This window comes from Globicephala melas, chromosome 1 (assembly GCF_963455315.2).
Source record: "Globicephala melas chromosome 1, mGloMel1.2, whole genome shotgun sequence".
Lineage (NCBI taxonomy): Eukaryota > Metazoa > Chordata > Mammalia > Artiodactyla > Delphinidae > Globicephala > Globicephala melas.
Window position 1 is genome coordinate 187494857 of NC_083314.1, and position 21406 is coordinate 187516262.

Genomic DNA, 21406 nt, shown 5'->3' on the forward strand with positions numbered 1-21406 from the left:
GCGGCGGCGGCGGCGGCGGCGGTCGGGGTGGGCTCGGTCCTGGCGCGGTGCAGCTCTGCGGCGCGGGCCCCACTCTCTCGCTCCCTGCTCTGGCCTCGAGCACGGCGAGCCTGAGCGCGGCGGCGGCCCACGCGCGGCGACGGGGAGAGGTGAGTACGCGCCGCGGGCCTGTGCCGGGGCCTCGGCCGCGCGTCCGCCGCGCCGGAGCCGGCCCGAGCGGCGGGCGGGGGGGCGCGGGGCCTCCGCACGGCCCATCCCCGCCCCGTCCGCGCTCGCGGGGCCCGGCCTGGAGCTTCCGTGCGTGGAACCCGATTTCGGTTACGGCGGGGCGTCCGGGGCTCCGGGCCGGCTCTTTCTCCCTCCGGCTAGCTTGGGGATTCGGGTGGTTACACGGTTGGCGTCCCACGGAAAGGCCTCCCGTTAGTGGCACACTTGCGGCTGCCGTCAGGACGGGCCGGCGTAGAGCTTGGTTCGTAAACTGCTCTGGGAATCCGTGTTGGGATGGGGTGACTGCCGTCCAGCCCGCCGCCGCTTCATCCCCGAGCAGTTAGGACTCCAGACCGCCCCTTATGTCCCCCCAGCAGTGAGCGTGCCTGGTTGACGCCCTTGGGGTGGTAACTGAGAGAAAATCCGGGCGGTCAGAGTGGGACGCTCCACGCCGGGCGGCCGGAGTGGGCCCTGGGCCGGCTCCTCGCCTGTGCACGGCCGCTCTCTCGTCTGGCCATGTGTAAGCGTCTCGCCCCTTTTCCAGTTAGTACCACTTAGTTGGTCTGTGTTTAGTTCCCATCCATTCCCGACCGCACGCGGGCCCAGGCATGAAACACTTAGAGAGGTCAGGCCCCAGCCGGTGGAGGGGGCGGCGAGCGGAGCTAGTGAGGGCGGTGGTCGCGGCTCTGTTCTTTGGAGGTGCGAGGCCCTCGGTGTAGGCTCGTTTTCGCGGAGAGGAACTTAAGGGTCTCGCTTGATTGAAAGGTCCCGCGTGTCTGCAGGCACCGTTGGATCTCGGCACCTAGAACTGGCGCTCAGTCATCCGCACACTTTGGCCGCGCCGATCTCTGGCAGGTGCGGGAGTGGCGGCGGGGCGGCCCCCATCAGCCCCGGGCCTCCGTCCGGCCTGTGAAGCAACCCTGCTGGTGAAGGGAGAGAATTCCGTGCGAGTCCCGGGCGCGGGTGTGTCACGTGACCTCTGGCGGGTCAGGCCAAGGTCTCGTGCCGCACAGTCACTGGAGCACTCAGCCGCCGAGCGGGAGAAAGGGGCGGGCGGCACGTCTGTCCCCCGTTGCCTCGGGCTGCCCGCCTTCAGCTTCTCTGCCCTGCGGTTTTGTGCACGGGCCCTGTTTCTTGTTCTGTTCTGTTTTGAACGTCTGCGCCCTGTTTCCTTCAGTGTGACACGCCTTACATGCTCTCTCCGTGGGGACGTGGCCTGAAGGGCCCTTGAGGAGCGCTTCATGGCCTGTGGAGGCGCCTGGTCTGTGCGCACGGGCGGATTGGGAGAGGCCGGCTCACCGGAAGTCACCCGGAGGGGCCTGAGGGCGCTGCGCAGAGGGAGCCCTTTCCTTTGAGGGACCCGGTAGCTGGATTGTAAGTCGGCTTTGGAAGCAAAAGCGAGAGAAAAGTCCATTTGTGCCCAGGCGGGCAGGATCTGTTTTATTTATTTTCTGTGGCCGTGCGCTACCCTCTGTGAAGCACCCAGCTGGCCGCTTGACTGAGGCCCGCACGGCTGTATCTGAATTACCCAGTGAGCCGGTTTGTGTCGGCAGAGTTAACTTTACGGCGAGCAGTTAAAGGAAACGAGTCCTGGGTGGTGACCCTACTTTTGGACTGTCGCTGTGTTTGTCACTACACATCGCCCTGGTCCCCTTGGCTTCTCCGGCCTTTGGGGCGGTGCTGTGGACGGAGTGCTCCCCCCAGGCTGGTCTAGCCACCTGCGAGGGCACACCAGCCAGTGGTGTCTGCGGGGGCCTGGCGGGCACCTGTGCGGAGCGGAGCTGGGTGGCATGGAGGCGCTTGACCAGGGCCTCGGCGAGTTGTCTGCCAGTAGAGGCTGGAGCGGGAAGGGGCCGTGTGGCTGGGATGAGGACGGGGTCGGCTCAGGCCATGTCGGGGGCCCTGGGAGTCGGGCGCTAGAGGGCGGTCTGGGGCTGCTCCGGAGAGCTCTTGGCAGGTGGTGGAGGTGTTGACGTTTATTTGCTTAGTTCTGGGTGCCTCCTGAAGGGCTGCGATCAGAATTGTGCGATGAGAAGGGTCATCCGACTTCAGCGAACAGGATGGACTGAAATGGAGGGAGACTGCGAGCCGGGAGGCTGGGCGGAAGTCTCGAGGTCTCTGACGGGCAGAGCAGCGGGCCCTGCATCAGGGGTGTGTGGTGGGGCTGGGGAGAGTGGGGGTGAATGGGGATCCGAGGTTTAGGGGCCCCAGAGTAGGAAGCAGGGCTGCGCTGTGATGCGTGTGGCGGGACCACTGCGGGTACCCCGGGGGTGCGGAGCGAGACAGCAAGCCCTGGTCGTCGTCTGGTGGGGAGGCTACTCTGAGGAGGATCCCACTGGGCAGGAGTCCATGGCCTCTGGTGCAGCGACGTGGGCAGAGGCTGATGGGAGGGAAGGGGCATGCAGAGGCCCCGGGCTGAGGTGAGGCGGGGCCGGCCCGGTGCGGGGAGTGGCTGCAGGTGGAGATCCTGGCCACTGTGGGCGGGACAGGTTGGGAACTCGGGCAGAGTGACTCCTCCCTCACTGCCCCCCATCCAGTTGGCCTCTCCTCTAGCCTGGACACTCCTGTCCATCCTGAGCTGCACACCCTGGTGTGTTCTCTGTCTCCACCATGTTTTACACCAGTGGCTTTCGCGCTTTATTTTTAGCAGTAGAACTTTTTTGCTTTTGCACCTTACGTTGTGAGAAATTCTGGTAGGTTAAGTGGATCGAGCTGGAGCCGTCGTGGTGCCTGTGAGAGTGGGGAGCCCTGTCTTGCGCGTCCCCATCCTGCCCTCCCGCCTCTGGGGCAGAGCTGAGGTGTCCCAGGGCCCCCTCAGGTCTCTTGCCTTGAATGATGCCTGCTCCCTCCTTCCCTGTCCCCAGCCTTCAGTGCTGTCCTGTGCCATCCTGTATGTCCCATGGTGTCGCATCCATCCTCTGCTGGGCCCCCAGAGTGACCTTTCTAACAGAAGATCTGATGTGCCTTAAGGTTTGGGCCTAAAATCTTTGTGGGCACCGCTTGATGGCCTGGCCTCGCATCCCTGGTTGGCCTCATCGGCCGCTGTTCACTGTGTTTGGCTCCTGCCGCGGTGACCCAGTGGTGTGTCCTGGATGCAGGACACTTCCTTATCTCTGCCTGTCCAGCTGCCGCTTCCTGAGTCTCTCTGGGGTCCCCGTCTCTCTCTCCAGTCCCAAAAAGAGGCTCTTTCTCTGCTCCTCTGTTGCTCCCACCCACCTGTGGCCAGTGGTAGGTGTGCTGGAAAATGTTTAACAGCGGGCATCAGTGGGCCGTGGTGGGGGAGTGGCACCGCCCAGCACGGCACTGGGGAGATGCTCGCGTGGCAGGCGGTCAGGGCCTCCTCCCGCGACCCTTGCAGGTAGAGCTCTCTCTCCCCGTGGAGGTTCTTTGAAAACAGGAGTGTGGCTGCAGGGTTTTTCTTAACCTTTCTGTCTGACGATGTCGTGTCAGCGAAGATCCTAGCGGGCAGACAGGAAAGGGGACTCCGCGAGGCCCGCGGGTGTCTGAGGGCTCAGGCAAGTCAGCGCGGCCCATGAGCCTTGACTCTGGGTGGCGGAGGCTGCCTGTAGGGAGGGCGGCAGGGAACACCTCTGTCCTCGTCAGCATAGACCTTTGTCTTCCACAGATGAGCAGCAACAGCGCTAAGAGAGCACCCACAACAGCGACGCAGCGCCTGAAGCAGGACTACCTCCGGATTAAGAAAGACCCTGTGCCTTACATCTGTGCCGAGCCCCTCCCTTCCAACATCCTTGAGTGGTAAGGCTCTGCATCCTCCTTCGCCCACACCACCCGTCACCCAGCTTCTCGGGCTGGGCTGTGTGGGCCGGATGGGCCGTCTTGGCGCGGGGAAGGGGCTCCTGTGCCCTTGGCAGGTGTGAGTGGACTGTGAGGCCTGTGGACGCTGCCCGGGTGTCTTCACGATGGGCAGCAGCTGGGGGTGTGGTGGGCTGTCCTTGGCCCCTGCGTGCTGGGGCCAGAGAGAGGGCCCTTCCTGGGCGAGGCTTTGGGGCCTGCAGGCCTCATGGCTGTTGGAGGAGCTGCGCGTTTAGGCTCTCCTTCTCTGCTCTTTGCTTCTTGGTGCTGTGAGGCGCCCTGTCTTACTTTGGCGAGTTGGTGACGGGGGGACGGGTCCTGATGCTCCAGCTCTGTGTTTTGGGAATGTGCATTTCATATTGATTGTCGCCGTGTTGTAGAAGAGCTGCTCCTACCAGGTTTGCTGGTGATTTTGTGAGAGACAAAGTGTAGGGCTGAAATATCAAGGAGTGTTTTCTCCTTGTTATGTTTTGTTCTTAACAAATACTTAAAAATTTTTTTGAAATTCAGAGAAAAGAGATCTGAGTTAAAAAGCGTTTTCCAAGTTGGACAGGTGTTCGAGGATTCTGGGTCTGCGTTCCTCCCTTGGCTCGCAGAGAAGGGCCAGCACTGGCAGGTGGGGCAGAGGGTCTCAGGGGGGAGACTGGCCTTGGCATGTGGGGGAGGCATCAGTGTCGCAGCAGAGCTCTCCCTGCCCCCAGACGACAAAAACCAAGCGTGGCCCCCAGGACGTAGTTGGCAGGTGGACAGATGGGTCCCATGGCAGTCTAGGGGAACATCCTCATTGTGTGGGCCCCTGCTGCATGTGAGTCGAGTCGGGTCCTACGCTCCATCATTCGTTAGGAGGACCCGCTGCAGAGGAAGAGGCGCAGGGCAGAGTCCATTGGAGACCGGACACAAGCTTCCCCTCCCCTGTGGCCAGCTGTGACAAGCCCTGTGAGGTGTATCCACCAGGGAAACCCTTTCGGGACTGAGCACCAGGGATTTCAGTGGGGTGGGTCACGGGCAGCTCTGCCTGGTACCCGCCAGCGTTCCAGACTCCCAGCAGGACAGCAGGCTTCCCTTCAGCATTAAGTACGTTTTCTGCACAAATAGTTGAGATGCATTGGGGTGATGAGAACCCCTTGGAATCCAGTTCCCAGACGCTGGCTGAGGACAGCAGTGTCAGGCCTGCTGCGTGGGCTCTTCTGCTCAGCTGTGGGTGTCTGTTGCTTCAGCTGGGAGAAGAGCGTGTTTTTTTGGAAGATGCCTGTCCTCCAAGCCTTCCTTGCTCTGCTGCCCCAGGGCTGCTGGGCGCTCTCAGAGCGCTGCTCACCGGCCCTTCCCGGTGTCCTCAGATTGGGCACAGGAATTGGGAGCAGTAACAAACTAAGGCCACGTTCCTTGGTGTGTTCCTGGTCTGCTGACACGGGACGACAGTATTTTTTGAGTCAGACGTTATCAGGCAGCAGGGGGTAGGGGTTGTCGCAGCGTCCTGGTGGGAAGCAGTGCCCGAAGGGGCGGTTACTGAGCTGTGCTCAGTGTGTCTGGTGTGGTATTTTTGGTTAGGTCTACTTTCTTCTTTGTGCCTTTCTGTCTTCTTTGAAGATTCATTAGCTCAGGGACTTCCCTGGCGGTCCAGTGGTTAGGACTCTGCGCTCTCACTGCTGAGGGCCCAGGTTTCAGCCCTTCATTGGGGCACTAAGATCCCACTAGCTGAGAGGTGCGGCCAAAAAAAAAAAAAAAAATCATAAGTTCAAATGCTTCTTGACGTAGAGATGAAGCCTCGTTTATTCACGTGGAGAGCAGAGTCCATGGCGGCTGGTGCTCCTGGACTGAAGCTCTCTGCGTGTGAGGACTTTGGTGACAGTCACGGGCTGTCCCTGTCCCTCCTGCTGGAGGGCAGCTGCTCTGAGGTCGAGTCTGGTTCTTCCAGGACGTCAGGGCCGGGGACCCAGCCTCTGCGTGTCTCCAGCTGTTCCCGGGTTAGCTACTGCGTGATATTTGGGCATGCTGAAAAATACCAGATTTCAGGTACGTCTCAAGAATAAATTGTGAAGTTAATTTTTTTTTTTTTTTGCGATACGCGGGCCTCTCACTGTTGTGGCCTCTCCCGTTGCGGAGCACAGTCTCCGGACGCGCAGGCTCAGCGGCCATGGCTCACGGGCCCAGCCGCTCCGCGGCACGTGGGATCTTCCCGGACTGGGGCACGAACCCGCGTCCCGTGCATCGGCAGGCGGACTCTCAACCACTGCGCCACCAGGGAAGCCCGTGAAGTTAATTTTTAAATCGTCGGTTGACGGTTAGAGGGGATTAGCTTTTTGCATATTGTGTTGTGGATACAGAAGTACTCTGTGGAAAACTTGGGAGACACAGCCTCTCTGATCCCGTTACAGAGCGGCTAACGTGCCAGCAGCTGGAGAAGCTGCAGAGCTGGGAGCTGGGTAGCTGGTCGGGTTCACCCTTCAGCTCCCCTACTGAGCGTCTGTGAACGTCTAGTTGCGGGTGGGCGCTAAAAATCCTGGCCTTGGAGTGACTCAGACTTTGGAGAACTTGCCGTCCCCAAAGCCAACTCATTTTCTTCCCTCCCTCAGGCACTATGTGGTCCGAGGCCCTGAGATGACTCCCTACGAAGGTAAGTCTTTGCCCTGAGTTAGAGGAACAAGTGGCGGCGTCTGTGTTCAGAGCTGCCCTTGCCTGAGAAACACCTATTTGTAAATAACACTGTTTCTGGTTTGGATGTGCGTGAGGTAGACCGCACGCGTGTGGAGCCCCTTCTGGTTTCCTACAAGTCATAGAGGGGTTTGCTCGGTTTGGTTTTGCCCATGTACCTCCGTCTTCAGGGGCTGCTGTGAGTATCGAATTTACCCAGCCTCTGACGTCAGTGGGATCAGAGCTGAGAGAACAGACGGGGGAAGAGTAAGACTAACATGTGTATTGTTGAAGGAAAGAAGGGTCATTTCCTGAGTGCTCACTCTGTGCTGAGTCCTCTGAGCTGAGGGGCGGGCCCCTGTGCGGGTAGGACCCTGAGGTGTAGGGGGCTGCAGGGCCTGCCGTGGTCAGGTGATGCTACCCAGCATCCTCTGGTGTTTGCAGACAGATCTCGGAGCTGTCAGTCAGTGAGCCTCCAGGGGCCCGAGGGGAGCCTGGCGCCAGCCTCCGGGTGGTGGAGCCTGGGACAGAGCTGTGGCCAAGTGGGCACTCTAGTCCCTGGGTCCTGATTTCGGGTGGCCGGAGCAGCACACTTGTGTCTTCCTCCTGGGGGCTTGTGCATTCGATTCCACTAGAGGACCCGTGCTACTGGGGAGGAAGTGTGGGTGCTCTGGACGCCCAGGAGTGTTGTGGGTAGTTGGGAAGACAAGTCACTAGCCTCGTGGGACTCTTGTGGCCCAGGAATCCCTGTTGGGGGATGACCTGCCCTAGGGAAACAGTGTGCAGAAGCGTATCTATAGGGTGGATGTGTCATGACCACAGGGTAACGGGCTCGGCGATGGCCTTGCGTGGGGCTTCCAGGAGAAAGGGCGGAAGACAGGCTGCAGAACAGCTTGCACAGCTCATGTTAAAACGCTTACGAAACACACGATACGTTTTTAGCGAACTTGGACAGACACCGAGAACGAGCAGTGTTCTCTCGCGAGTAGGGTTAGGCCTGGTTTCAGAGTTTTCTTATTCTTTGTGGTTTTAGTGTTTAACGTACAGTAGAGAACATTGCTTACTAATTGTGTGATGAGAGCCCCCCACACACTGAGCCCAGGACCAGCCAGAACTGTTGGTGGCGTAAGTGAGGCTGACACCTGGGCAGAGGGTAGAGGTGGCAGGGAGAGGAGAGGGCAGCCCCGAGCGAGCGGTGTGGTGGCTGGGACTGCAGGAGACCCCCGCCCACCCAGCCCCTCTGAGCTGGATGAAAGGCTCTCCTTTTCCAGACCCAACCTTGTCACTTTTCCTCTCATTTGCCCCATCTGTTCTCCTGTGTGTCCCTGTTGTTCCCGGTCTAAAGGCTGGGAAAGTCCTCATCCTCCTTGTAAAGCTTTCCTTCGGAGACCAAAGCTTTTCCTGCTGCCCTCCCCCTCCTCCGCTGCACCCTGCCCACACGCTGCCCTTCTCCCCTCAGCACCTGCTGTTGTGCCCTCTCCTGATGCCTGTCCCCTCCTCAGCTCAGGGCTCTGCTGTCTGCAGTGCCATCCTCTGCTGACTCTGTTCCCATCAGGGTCTCGGAGGGACCCTCAGAATTGCCGCATCTGGTGGATGGCTCTCAGGCCTCAGGGTCTGGGCCTGTGTGGACTCTGGCTCCCTCCTCCTTTGCTCCTCTGACTTCCGGATGCTCTGACCCTTCCCTCCCACGTCCACGTCTGTCTGGCTCCGTGTCGGTTGCCCGCTGACCTGGTCCTTGCTCTGGGCTCTGCCGGTGCCAAAACTGTGACACTAGTTTCACAGTTCCGGTGGGCTTCCCGGTAGTACACGAGTGTTGATCTGTGTCTAGAGGTTTTACAGCATCCCATTAAAACCCTAACAGGTTTTTGTAGGTGAGCACAGGCTTATTCAAAAACTGCTTCTAAAACTTATGGAAAGGCGAAGGACCTAGAATAGCTAACATAGTTTTTTAAAATCATAAAACTGGGGGAGTCACCGTGCCTCGTTCTGAGACTCTGCGGTGTCTTTGTGTGGACCGGATGGTGTGGCCGGGGCGGGTCCCGGGGTGGAGCAGGGCCCAGGGATCGCCCCGCACAGCTTCTCTGTCAGCGGGGCGGGGCCGGAGGTGCCTGGGGTTCCAGGCGCGGTTCTCCTAGGCCTCCTCCCGGCCCGGTGCTCACAGTCTTGTCTGTCTGTCCCGGGGCTCAGTGCCTGTGGACACTTGGAATGAAGCCGGAGGAGAGGCCCAGGGGCCTTTCACGCCCTCGGATGCACCTCCCGGCCCGAGACGGACCCTCTGAGGTTGGGAGTGTGCGCCTGGGTGCAAGGAGAACTGCAGGCCCCGCCACCGTGGACCCTGCTCATGGCTCTGCCTGAGCCCCTCGCTGTGCTCGGCCGCGCCTGGAGCCCTTCCCTCTGGGGACTGGCGGGGGGTGCCGACGGGTCCCCTCTGGATCAGCCAGGCGGGGTCGCCACCCCCCACCCCCCGCCCCCGACTGAACGAGACGGACAGTGTTCCTGTGGTGTGAGCCCACTGCTTCCCGTCACGACCGCGCCACCATGGTCTTCTCTGGGCCGAGCGCCTGTTCCCATCTCCTGCGCTTTTTCCATTTGGGCTTTTCTCAGTACTTGTGGGTTGCAGGTGTGCTTCAGCGTCGCTTCTAGAGTTAGTCCCTTGCTGGTGGGCTTGTCTGTGTGCCGAGCTGTCCTCGCAGGTGACACTGGTCTCGGTCACCCCTCCACCCCCGACAGTGAGAGTGGAAGCGAGAGCACACCAGGTAGCTGGGATGCTGCAGCCGTACAAGGCGGTGGGAGGCCTTGCCCTGGTGGGGTGCTGGAGCGGAGACCTGCAGGGCTGGGGGGACAGCTGGGAGTTCCAGTGGGAGGACAGGGCAGCTACCCCAAGCCTCTCTGTACACGCACACATGCACAGACACGCACACGTCTCTGGGAATCCTGTGAAACTCACGTTCTGCCCCGCCGGTGTGGGTGGGCCCAAGGCTCTGCATTTCCAACAGGCTCCCAGGTGCCACCCTGAGAGCAAGGGGGTGAGGCCTCCAGTGGGGACGGGATGGTGGGACCTGGAGCTGGGTGGGCAGGGATGGAAGCCAGGGGTCCGGTGAGGTCACTCCAAGCTTTGGGGGCTGCATCTGTGGGAAGGTGGGGCTGCTGGGATTTGCTGATGGAGTAGGTGTGATACGGGAGCAGGGGACCCCCAGAGTTTAGTCTGAATAACTAAGAGGACGGAGCTGCTGCTTGAGGGAAGAAGCAGGAATTCCATCTTGTACCCGTCTGGGGCAGTGTTGCCGGGACGGTCAGTACGCAGGTCTGGAGTGGGGGAGGGTCTGGAGGTGCCAGGAGGATGCCAGAAGGAGCCGGGCTCGGGTTGGGCCTTGAGGAACGGTTGTGAGGCCTGAGATGGGGTCACGTGGCCCAGCGGGGATGTCTGGTGACTTCAAGGTCAGGAATTTTACATAAAGGAGGCGGAGCATCTGGCAGGGCTTGGAGGGGAGCGGGGGGGGGGGGGGGGGTCAGAGTTTTGTTGTTTACTTGTTTTTAAGGGGGGGAAATGATGGTGCGTTTGCCTGCTGCTGGGTGTGGTCTGGTGGAGGAGAGGCAGGTGGGGCAGCAGTGAGGGGACCAGAAGAGCTGCCACTCGCGGGGGTGGACGTGGGGCCAGCGAGGAGCCTGGAGGTTCTGTCCTGATGCTCTGCTCTCGGGGAGGGGGGCACGCGAGGGTGGAGGAGGGACGTGTAGTCGGCAGTGGGGGTAAGGGCCCCCCCTAGGTTGGTGGTCGTGAGCCCCAGTGAGATGTGTGTGTTCCAGGGATGGTCGGCTGGTGGGTAGCGGGTGGGGACACCTAGCTGGGCCGGGCCGGGACCCTGAGGGCAGTGAGGGCCTGTCGCGCTCTGAACAATGACAAGGCTCCTTCTCTGTTCTGATACAGGTGGCTATTATCATGGAAAACTAATTTTTCCCAGAGAATTTCCTTTTAAGCCTCCTAGTATTTACATGATAACTCCTAATGGAAGATTTAAGTGCAACACGAGGTAAGGCGCCCAGGGTGCTTCTGAAGTGGGCCTGGGGTCCTGAGGAGTGTGCACCCGCTGACTGGGTCCCTTTCTTCAGGCTGTGTCTTTCCATCACGGATTTCCACCCAGACACGTGGAACCCGGCCTGGTCCGTCTCCACCATCCTGACGGGGCTCCTGAGCTTCATGGTGGAGAAGGGCCCCACCCTGGGCAGCATTGAGACTTCGGACTTCACAGTGAGCTGGGGGCGGGAGGGGGGCAGTGCGGTTGGTCTCCACAGCTGCTGTACCCAGTGAGGACAGCGACTCCTTGATACCGGGCTTTCATTTCTCTCCCGTTGTAAGTAGGGGTCAGGTCTAGCATCATCAGTGGATGATGCAGGAAGGTGAACAGCCTTCGGAGACCACACGTCAGCTTGTCACGAGGAGCGTGCTTGTGGAGTCCTTTCCGCACCAAGAAGACAGCAGCCCTCGACTGTCTGTCAGTGTGTGTTTAGATGTGAAAGAATTGAAATTAGCCTTCGGGCTGATAGTTCTTCTTTTCTCTTCCTAGAAAAGACAACTGGCTGCACAAAGTTTAGTGTTTAATTTAAAAGACAAAGTGTTCTGTGAATTGTTTCCCGAAGTCGTGGAGGTAAGAAAGTGAAAGTTGGCCATTAGTTTTGCTTTCCCCATGTCAGGGACACTTTGATTCAATACTTTCCACAGAGAACATGTGCTCCTGTACTGCAGACCGGGAGTGGGGGGGCGTTTAGGTGCAAAGACCTGACCCTCTCCTCCGGGGTCTGGGGGTTGGATGGTGGGTTGGAGACGGGGAGAAGTCGGGGGAAGGCCGCTGGGCCTGTCGAGGTCCTGGGGGGCCAGGGGTGAGGGGCAGGGATGCTTGCTGGTCTTGGTGCCAGAGCAGACAACCTGGCCATGAACGGGAGGCTGAGCCACACGCAAGTCGGGGCCCTGGTGGTTCAGAGTAGCTCGGACCTGCCTCGGTCCTAGCTCGTGAGGCGTAGGCTTGGCGGATTTGGCAAGTCATGTGGCCTCCGCGTCTGTTGAACAGGATTCGCAGCGGCACTGCCTCCGAGGGCAGTTGTCAGGACGAAACGTGCAGCCGTTGCCCGCCGACCCTGCAGGGTCTCTGTGGTAGACCGCGGTCCCCTCCCTAGCCCTGAAGGAGCTGGCTTGTTTCAACCAACCCTTGTTTCTTGCTGTTTTTGTCTTAGGAAATTAAGCAAAAACAGAGAGCACAAGACGAACTCAGTAGCAGACCCCAGGCTCTCCCCTTACCAGACGTGGTTCCAGACGGGGAGACGCACCACGGCCAGAACGGGCTTCCGCTCCTCAACGGGCACGCGCCGGGCGCTGGGCCGCACCTCGCGGGGCTCCAGCAGGCCAACCGGCACCACGGACTCCTGGGCGGTGCCCTGGCGAACTTGTTTGTTATAGTTGGGTTTGCAGCCTTCGCCTACACGGTCAAGTACGTGCTGAGAAGCATAGCGCAGGAGTGAGCCGCCGCCACGACCAGCAGAGGTGGTCGGAAACGAGGGACGCTGGGCCCGAGCTCGACGTGGGCTGGCTGGACGTGCCGCCGAGCACTGGGCGGGCCTGCCTGACTCCTGGGGTTAGCTTTTTAAAAACCTTCAAAAGGAAAACACAAACCAAAGTGTGTAGTTGGATTTGGAGACGTGAGACTCCCAGCCCCCATTCTGCCCTGGCGTCCGTTGGGGGCTGGGAGGCTCCATGTCCACGAGAGGGCCTCACGCTTTGGTTTTATAGCTTATCTCCTGTATTGTCTTTTGGATCTATTTTAGTAATCTGTTTTTCATTTTATTAGATTTGGTCACTTAAAAATATAAAACTTGATGCCTATCCAACACTCTGCGTGCGTTCTTAGTGTGGAGCTCTGACTCGGCAGGCAGTGCCGGGGGCCTGGCAGGGTGGCTGGGGGCCTGGCAGGGTGGCCCGGGGCCCGCTGGCCGGGGACAGCCATGGGTGGGTCAGGGGATTGGGCTTTGGCATTTGTGTTTACTTAGAATGAAGCAGGTTCCTCCTGGGGAAAAGCACGTGTGCTCTGTTTTGCTGAAGTTGAGAATCTGCTTCCTTTCTGACCACAGGCTGTCACCGGGGCTGAGCTGTGCGTCCTGCGTGGTCGCGCTGCCGGCTTTCTCTCACCCCCATGGCTTCCTGCGGGCTCCCACTGGCTGCGCTAATGGAAGGAGGAGACCCCCCCAGCGGGCCCCTGGGTCCCACCCGCCGGACAGGCTCTGCACACGTGGGGCTTCCCGCACACGTGGTCCAGCTCTTTGGTTTGCCCTGGAGACAGGCTCACACATTCCCTTTCACAGCGGATCCGTGGCCAGTTCTTAGAGGCTGGCCGCCCGGGAAGGACACCCGGGTTCAGGGGCAGCGCCGGTGGGCGCCGTCTCAGGCCTGGGGCCTGCGCCTCCTGCATCGCCGACGTCTCCCTGTTCTCGTCTCTGCTAATGACATCCTGCACGGTGTTTGGAAGGCGCCGTGTGCGGGCGCCGCCGCGCGACACCCTGTGGCCTCGCTCCGGAGGCCGGCGGGGAGGCCGCGTGCAGCCCGGCGCTGGCGCCTCTTTCACGTTCTTTGTTTTTTGATCAATCTATTTAAAATTGCTCTTTGATTTGCTGCTTGTGTGTATGCAACCCGCTCTTGTGAAAAAGAGTCTTTCATTTTGTCTTTGTTCCTAAATTTTGTGCTCTTGGGGTCTGTATACCACAAGTTCCTCTCCACCCAGCACTGGGTAGCCCGTGGGCAGCTGGGTGTCCTGCGACCCACGGTGGACCCCGGTGGCGGGGTGGTGCTGTGCTGCTGGGCCCGGACCCCGACGGGTGCGGCTTTGCCAGGCCTCCCTCCGTCCACTGCTGGCCCGAGGGTGCGTCTGTGGAGGTTGGTGCCCCTTCCAGACGCACCGCGTTTCCTGAGGTTCTTCGGAGGAGGAACATTTGGGAAATAGAAATTACTTGACAAGTGTTTTTTCTTTTGTGTGTGTGAAATCTCAACTTTTAAAAACTTCAGTCAGCGGTGGGAGCAGATCTGTGCTGTACAGAGGCTCCCCCTGGCACCCGTGGCGGCTTGCTGTCTGATGTGACCCCCGAATAAAAGATGACCTTGTCCTGTTGGGCCTGTGTCTCTCCCTCAGAAGGTTCTCCCAGGCCCAGGTTTGGGGTGTCACCTGGCAGGCGCAGCTCGGAGGTCTCGGTCTGAGGCTGTTGCGGCTCCCCCCGGGCGGCGGGCAGACGGCCTGCTGAGGGCTGTGCCGGGGCTCCGAGGTCCCGTCCTCCCCTGTGGAGGCGGTGTGTCCATGGTCGGGTCGCGGGCAGCTGGCCTGAGCCTCCCCGCGGGCAGCCGGTGGCTGTGGCTGGGAGGCGTGGATGCCTCGAGCAGGCTCCCTTTGGTCCAGCCTCACTGGGGGAGCTGGGACCCACAGGACCCACGGGCTGGTGCCGGAGCCTGGCGCAACTGCCATGTCCACGTGGCCCAGGCCAGCAGGACACAGGTGCCCAGCCTGGGACAGGAGGGGTCTGTCTGGCAGCCCCCTGGCTGGCTGTTGGCCGCAGGTCACGTGGAGGGTCCCAGCGGGGATGGCGCAGCGGAGGCTTCTGTTCCATGACCTCCTCGAGACCTGGGCTCAGCAGCCGGACACTCGACCCCCACAGTGAGTTCAGGAGTCACTGGGGCTGGCCGCTGCCGTCCTGGGAGGTGACCACCTCCACCTGAGCCAGGAGGGAGGGGCCAGGTGACCTCGGGCAGATGCTCCTCACGTTGTGTCTGGGGCGGGCCTGCCTGTAGCTGCCGACTGTGGACATGGCCTGGGGCCGGGGTCTCCTTCCCCGTTGTTCCTGCTGGAGTCTGCCAGTTGCGGGGGGGGTGGTGTCATGAGGGTCTCCTGTGCTGCCCTCCAGGGTAGTGAGCCGTGCCACCTTCCTCAAGGCTGGGCTGCAGGCAGCAGGTCCTTGACGGCCAGCCACAGCTCTGACGGCCCGTAGCCCCAGGCTGCACCAGCCGAGGGGTGGCTGGCCGTGGGGGTCCTGCCTTAAGCATCGAGCCTCCACCCGGGCCTCCACTGGAGCCTGTGGGTGCCCCCTGGCTACAGCCGTCTTGCTGCCTGCAGCCCAGAGGTGAGGAAGGGCCCCAGCTCCCCCGGGGACCCGCCCACTGTCACTTGCTCTCCTCTGCTGCTGGCTCGTCTGGCTGTGCACGGCTGCCGGGGGGACAGGCCTGGGGACTGGAGAGCCCGAGGGGCCCGGCTGAGCTGAGGGCAGCCCCTCAGTAAGGGGGGCCCCGGGGGGGGGTCTGGGCAGCCATGTGGCACGCGTTTCCTCCGAGGCCAGCCAGTCTCCCCTGCTGGCCCCGCTCACCCCAGGCCACCAAGGCTGGGGCAGCCTGGGAGCCCGGTGGGTTGGCTGTCCTGCTTCCAGACCCTGCCCTTCCCGGGAGCGGGGCCAGTGCCTGTGGCAGCACCAGGACCCTAGGGTGGGGGCCCTGCAGCGGAGCCAGAGGGGTCAGGATCCGGGAGAGGTGGTGAGGAGAGAGGCCGTAGGAGGCGGCTGAGGGGCTGTGATGGAGTGCGTCCCGCCCGTGGCTTCAGGGCCCCGCCCTGAAGGGGCCGGGGTGGAGGCCGCCTCGCCCCTCCCCTCGGGCGGCAGCAGTGTGGGTTCCGCCCCCATCATCGCCCCGGGCCCCCCGTGAGCCCTCCCCCTTGGAGTCCGCCAGCTCTGGGGAGGAGGGGAGGGTTTATTTGGCGGCAGCGCGGGCGGCAAGGGCACTGCTCACGAGGGAACCTGTGGGGACAGGGGTGTGTCCTCCCGCTTCCCTTGCTAGCCAGGCTCATCCCGCGCAGACATGCACCAGTGGTGGCCGGGCAGCCCTCGGGGCTGTGCTCCCGCGCCGGGGCTCTGAGTGCCTTCAGGCACCTGGGCTCACATCACTGAGCCGCTGCAGCCGACCCGGCAGCCAACATGCGCTGGGTCTGGGCGGCCGCCGCGGCCCTCCTCTGGCCACAGCTCACGCTCCTTGGGGGCGTGAGGGCCCGGCGGGAGCCCAAGAGGCCACGGAAGCCCGGCCAGCACCCCGCAGCCCCCAACGCCACCACGTCCAGCAGCGAGGGGCTACTGGGCTTCCCCAAGGTATGCAGGGTCTGGGCGCACGTGGGCGCCTTCCTCCCAGCTGCAGGCTCTGCCCGCTGGACTCTCCAGGCCTCCCCTCCCCGTCTGGGTGGGTGGGGGGCTTTGGGCAGCAGCCACAGCAGTGTGGATCGGGCGGGCCTCGAGGACCCTCTCTGGGCCTGGGGAGGGGTGGGGGCGTGGAGGGGCTTCCCAGTGGGCTACATTGAACCCTTTGAAGCCCCAGGGACCATCATGCCCTGAGCAACCTGCTGCCATTTGGTGTGACTGCAAATTGGGGAAGTGCTTTGGGCAGCCAGTTCAGAGCCCCTGCTGCAACCCGGGGTGCCCCAACTCCCGCCGCCGGTGAGGCCAAGGCTAGCCTCTGCCTGACGCGCTGCTGGGCAGCCAGCACCCCTTACGGCCTCTGGCATGGGACGTGCTCCAGGCCTGGGAGGCCCCCGGCCCTCTGAGAGGAGCTTCTTGTACCTGCCTCAGCCCTAGGGTTCCACCCTCTTGGGCTGGGGCTCCCCGAAGGGATCTTAGAGCTGACCCCAGCAGCGCAGGCCTGGTGGCCGCTGGAGTGAAGCGGCAGTTGCTGGGCCAGGCCCCCTGCCAGCCCTCGAGCCTTTGATCCTGGCCTCCCGCCTCCCGAGGGCGTCTCCGTGGCGGCCACCCCGGCTGCTCTCGGCCCACGCGGCCCCATTGGAGCCGGAGGCGCCGTTTTCCAGCTGGGTAGGCCGAGGAGAGAGTCCGCCTCGGGCCCTGCTGCCAGGGGAGTGGGCTGCCAGCAGGTTCTGGGGCAGAGGCACGCAAACTCTTGAACCAGGCTCCTGGGGGAGGTGTCCTTGGGGACAGTTCCTGCCCGGCCTGCCCCTCCAGAGCCAGGGCAGGGCAGTCTGGGGGCAGATAGGGGGGTGTCCCTGGCCACGCCACCCCTGCCACAAGACGGCCCTCCCCAGGCGTCAGGAGCCCTGCTCTTCCTGCTGGGGCTGGGCTCCTCCCCCACCTGCCCACCCCGGGTCCTCCAACATGGCTCGGGTCTGAGGCGGCCAGAGGAACAGGCGGACAGCAGAAGTGAGGACCCGGAACGTTCGGAAGTTCCTGGCTCCTCTCCCTTCCCTGGCGGGCCCCTCCCAGCTCCCCAGGGTAAAGGCCTGCCCTGGGAGCCTGGGCCTTCGTCGTGTTTGGCGCTGGAGGCTGACCGCTGGACCAGACCTTGGCCAGGACCCCTCTTCGTGCCTGCCTGGACGGCTCTCCGGGAGTAGCCAGGGCTCCACTGGCCTCGTGGCAGTGGCTCTCTCCTGCCACACCAGAGTCTGCTGCGCTCCTGGCCACTTCAGGGACCTCTGTGTGAGGCTGGCACACAGACCTGGACGCAGAGAGGGACCGAGCTCCTGGCACATGCCCCTCCCCTGGCACGCTGTCGCGTTCTCTGACGTTGGGGCTGGGCGTGCCCCTGCCTCTCCTGCTGCCCTGCTGCAGAAACTGGGCGTAGGAGGGGGGCTTGCAGGGTCCGATCCTGGGCTGCCAGCTGGCACACCCGATGCCCAGCACAGAGTGGGACCTTGCCCACTGCCCCCAGCCTCACACGGCTCTGGAGAACTCACTCCTGCCCACCACTGCCTTTCTCAGCCGGGGCTGGGCCCCTGTCAGGACATGTGGGGCCCGGCCCCGTGTGCACACGGGTGTGCCCGTCTGCTTGGGAACGGTTGCTGCAACACAGCAGCAGACCCGAGGCTCCTGGACGTCAGGCCCTGGCCTGAGTCCTGGGGGTGGCCTGTGGTGCCCCGTTGCCATCTTCCTTGTGTCTGCCCAGGGGGCAGTGGGGCCTGATGGTCAGCACTCTAGCCCTGTCCTCTGACCCTTCAGCTGCCTGAGGCCTCAGGGCCTGAGTTCACAGATGCCCACATGACATGGCTGAACTTCGTCCGGCGCCCCGATGACGGGGCCTCAAAGAAACGGTGCCGAGGCCAGGACAAGAAGTCGGTGAGCCCCGGGGTCTAAGCCCAGGATGGGGATGGCTGTGGGTCCCACAGCTATCCTCATTTTCTCCTGCTCCCCCACAGCGAGGCCCCCCTGGCCCCCCAGGACCCCCCGGTGCGGAAGTGACCCAGGAGGCTGTGCTCCGGGAGTTTCAGGGGATGCTGAAGGGTAGGCACCCCCCGCCCACTCTTCTCCCGAGGCTCAGGAGGTCACCCTGGGGGTACCCCAAGCTGAGCCGAGCCGCCCCTCCACCCTGTCCCCACAGAGGCTACCGAGCGTCGGTCCTCAGCGCCGCTGGGCCCCCCGCTGCCCGAGGGGGCGGGGAGGTGGCTGGTGTCCGAGGCCTTCCACTGTCGGCTGAAGGCCCCGGTGCTGGTGGACAAGAGGACGCTGGTGGAGCTGCAGGGCTTCCAGGCCGTGAGTGGGCGTGGGGGGCAGCCTGGGGGCTTCCACCGTGGGTGCTCAGGCCCCAGCAGGGCCGGGCGACCCCGGGCCCACGCACGCCCCGCCGAGGCTCGCGGTGGGGTCCGGGGTGGTCAGGGGCAGGCATACCCTCCCCTCTGGAGGTCCTTGGGGCCCCGATCTGTGCCCAGAGGCCTGGGTGGGTGCAGATGCACGGGTCAGCCCTCTGCCTTGCCCACCTGGGGCCTCTTTGGGCTGGGGGCTGTTGGTCTCAGGCGCCTCCGCCAGGCTGGGTGTGGAAGGTGAGGGTCCAGACTCTGTAGCCCGCACCCCCCTGCTGTCCTTTCAGCCCGCTGCCCAGGGCGCCTTCCTGCGGGGGTCTGGCCTGAGCCTGGCCTCCGGTCGGTTCACGGCCCCGGTCACCGCCATCTTCCAGTTCTTTGCTAGCCTGCACGTGGGTGAGCGGGGCCGGGCCAGGGTGCATGTGGGGCGTGGGGGCTGGCCTTCCGGGTGTGCCCCAGGCCTGGGTCCTATTGCAGAGGCGTCTCCTGCTCGCACCCTGACTCCCTTGGGGGCTGGACGGGTCCTCACGCCCACCCTCCCCAACCCGCAGTGTGCCCCGAAGCCCCCCAGCCCCTGCCCCCCCTGCTCCGTCCTCCCTGAAGGTGCTGCAGACCTGGCCTGTCTCCGCAGACCCCAGGGAGCTGCAGGGCAGGGCCCGGCTGCGGGCCCGGGACACAGTGCGTGTGCTGGTCTGCATCGAGTCCCTGTGCCATCGCCACACGTGAGTGGGCCCTCCTGGGGGTCGTGGGGGCGTCCTGAGGGGCACGGGGACCATCTTGCCCACAGAGGGGGGCTTCCCTGAACACAGAGAACTGCAGTGAGCACCGGGGCGGGAGCATGCGAGTCTCTGGGCGCCAGCGGGGGGGCGGGGGGCCCACCCCACCCCACCCCACGGCCACTGTGCCCTCACCCCTGCGGCCCCGCGTCCAGGTCCCTGGAGGCCATCTCCGGCCTGGAGAGCGGCGGCAGGGTCTTCACGGTGCACGTGCAGGGGCTGCTGCAGCTGCAGGTGAGGCCGGGGGTCGGTGGGGCAGTGCGGGGGCGGGGGGCAGTCCTGGGCCTCCAAGCTGCCCGGGCCGGGTGTCGCCTGGCCGGCAGCCGGGCCCTGTGGGTGGTAACGTCCACTGTGGGTGTCTGCAGGCGGGACAGTACACCTCCGTCTTTGTGGACAATGGCTCCGGCGCAGCCCTCACCGTCCAGAGCAGCTCCAGCTTCTCCGGCCTGCTCCTGGGCACGTGAGGGGCCAACGGGCCGCGGGGCAGCTGCCGCAACCCTCACCCCGCTGCCCTCCGGTAAACCTGGGGTCACAGCAATAAAGAGCCCCCAGCCCTTCCTGTCGCCTGGTCGCTGCGGCGTTGTAGGGGCAGGGGTGGGGGAGGGCGGGGGCAGCAGCAGCCGTGGAGTGGCCTCAGGACACCCATGGGTGCGGGCGCGGGCTTGGCCCTGGAGGTGGAGCTTCCGGCCGAGCACCCTGGCAGCTGGGGTGCGTCCCCCACGGCCCCTGTGCCTGCCAGGGGCCACGTTTACCTCGATGACAAGGACAGGTGTCTGTTCAGGCGCCGCTTGGCCCTGCCCATGGCCTGGGACCACCCCTCCGCCTGCCCAGGGCCGGTCCAGCCTCAGAGGGTAGCAGCCCGTGGGCACTCACAGGGCCTGGGAGACCTCGAGGCTGGTGAGTGGCACAGTGCGTGTCGGGGAGCAGAGGGCGAGGCGGGGCCCCCCGTGGGGCTGGTGGGGAGCAGACAGGTGTGCTGGCCTCACACCCTCCAGACGCGGACGATGTCCCCGCGGCCCGGGTGTCCTCAGCGTCCCTCATTCCCCCAGGGACCTTACTTCTCACCACCTTCTCCTTGGCGGCTGCCCGCCCCCCCCCCCCCCGCCGGCGACAGGGTCAGAGTGGCCTGGACAGGCGGCTGAGGCCCTGCCTGTGGGTCCTGTGGATTCGGCCCCTGCCCGCACCACTCAAGCTCAGACGGAAGAATGTAAATTGGTTGTGGACGTCCGGGTCTTTACAGAGCTGCCGAGATACCATCGCTGGTTGGCACCTGGGCCCTGGGTGGGCGGCCGCACCTGGCCCCTCCGCCCATGACTGGGGCTTGGGGGTGGGGGATCAGCTCCGCCGCAGGGGGGCCCGGAGACCCGTCTCCAAGGCTGAGCAGGGAAGGGCAGGGGCTCGGGCGTCCGTCTGCCAGCTCGGGTTGGCGTGGGGAGTGGGGTGGGTTACCCGCCGCTCCGCCAGACCCTCCCTGCAGCCCGCTGGGTAATGAGGCAGGAAAGCACTGGTGCCGGGAGGGCACCAGTGCGTGCAGCGGCGGGCGTGGCCACTGACCCGTCCCCACCTCTCTCCCCGCTCCCCCGGGTGGCATCAGGGGCCCCGGGTCTGGGGGCGGTTCTCGGCTTCATGGCGCCGCCGGCCTGGTCTGAGAGGGATGTTCCCGCCGCCTGCAAGGGGGAGGCGTGAGTGGCGCACTGGGGTCTCTGTTGGGAGGTCGGGGGAGGCTGCGGGCCGCCCCCCACACCCCCGGCACCGAGGTCCTGTGTGGGCCGAGGAGCCCAGGCCTCCTGACACTGCTGTATGGAGCCCAGCTTGGCCGCAGGCACCAGTCTGTGTTCCCACCCATGTACAGGGCTCACTGAGGCGGTGACTGGTGGGACCAGACCGCCCCCCCCGCCCCCGGGGCTCTCCTGACTGTCCTTCAACACTGGCCGGTCCCCCCACCCTACCCCCGGCCCGGGAGGGGGCAGGTCTCACCTCACCCAGACCTGCCAGGGGCTGTGATGACAGAGGTTGGGGCCAGGCCCTGCTGGGGCGACAGACGGGAGACAGGAGATGAGGAGAAGAGAGATGGAGAGGACGGACAAGCCGGCCGCCCAGGGCTTCTGCGGGCAGGTGGCCAGGGCCGGAGGGCCCGCGCCCGGCACCCGACTCCACGCTTCCCGTCTGTCTCTTCTTCCTCCCGGTTTCTGCCCCTAATGGGAGGTCATTAACCACTTAGCTCTAATTCCCTTGGAATGTGCCATGTCCAGCTGGGCCCTGGCGCTGGGAGAGCTGGAGCAAAGACATGGGGGGCTGGGGTGGGCGGCAGTGGCTGCTATTGGCGGGTCCAGGGGCACGAGCTGGGGTGGCCCTCAAAGACGCAGGCTGTGCTCCCAGTGCGGACGAGCGGCCAGT

General features: G+C 63.7%; 2 protein-coding genes across 3 annotated transcripts; both read left to right on the top strand.

Moving 5' to 3' along the window:
• Positions 1-8: 8 nt before the first annotated feature.
• On the top strand, positions 9-13799 carry UBE2J2 (ubiquitin conjugating enzyme E2 J2). Of its 2 annotated transcripts, XR_009558994.1 has the most exons (8): positions 9-149; positions 3833-3963; positions 6594-6634; positions 10577-10679; positions 10759-10897; positions 11214-11294; positions 11878-12275; positions 12769-13799. XR_009558994.1 is itself a non-coding variant. In XM_030881836.2 (7 exons), exons 2-7 carry the CDS (start codon positions 3833-3835, stop codon positions 12160-12162), a joined length of 780 nt encoding a protein of 259 aa, XP_030737696.1. In that variant the 5' UTR covers positions 9-149; the 3' UTR covers positions 12163-13799. The 2 variants fall into 2 exon arrangements, 1 of the variants encoding a protein (XP_030737696.1); XM_030881836.2 differs by having other exon boundaries at positions 11878-13799.
• A 1840-nt stretch (positions 13800-15639) lies between these two features.
• C1QTNF12 (C1q and TNF related 12) lies at positions 15640-19473 on the top strand. The gene is made up of 8 exons (XM_030865272.2): positions 15640-15807; positions 17656-17772; positions 17853-17937; positions 18035-18186; positions 18521-18629; positions 18865-18955; positions 19165-19243; positions 19375-19473. The coding sequence occupies exons 1-8, from the start codon at positions 15640-15642 to the stop codon at positions 19471-19473; spliced, it is 900 nt and encodes a 299-aa protein (XP_030721132.1).
• The last annotated feature ends 1933 nt before the right edge of the window (positions 19474-21406 follow it).

Excerpts from the sequence above, each read along its gene's own strand:
- UBE2J2 (XM_030881836.2), top strand. The coding sequence starts at position 3,833 with ATGAGCAGCAACAGCGCTAAGAGAGCACCCACAACAGCGACGCAGCGC. Across the intron at positions 3,964-6,593 it reads CCTTCCAACATCCTTGAGTG|GCACTATGTGGTCCGAGGCC; the intron begins GTAAGGCTCTGC and ends TCCCTCCCTCAG. Across the intron at positions 10,680-10,758 it reads AGATTTAAGTGCAACACGAG|GCTGTGTCTTTCCATCACGG; the intron begins GTAAGGCGCCCA and ends CCCTTTCTTCAG.
- C1QTNF12 (XM_030865272.2), top strand. The coding sequence starts at position 15,640 with ATGCGCTGGGTCTGGGCGGCCGCCGCGGCCCTCCTCTGGCCACAGCTC. Across the intron at positions 18,187-18,520 it reads AGCTGCAGGGCTTCCAGGCC|CCCGCTGCCCAGGGCGCCTT; the intron begins GTGAGTGGGCGT and ends CTGTCCTTTCAG. Across the intron at positions 19,244-19,374 it reads AGGGGCTGCTGCAGCTGCAG|GCGGGACAGTACACCTCCGT; the intron begins GTGAGGCCGGGG and ends GGGTGTCTGCAG.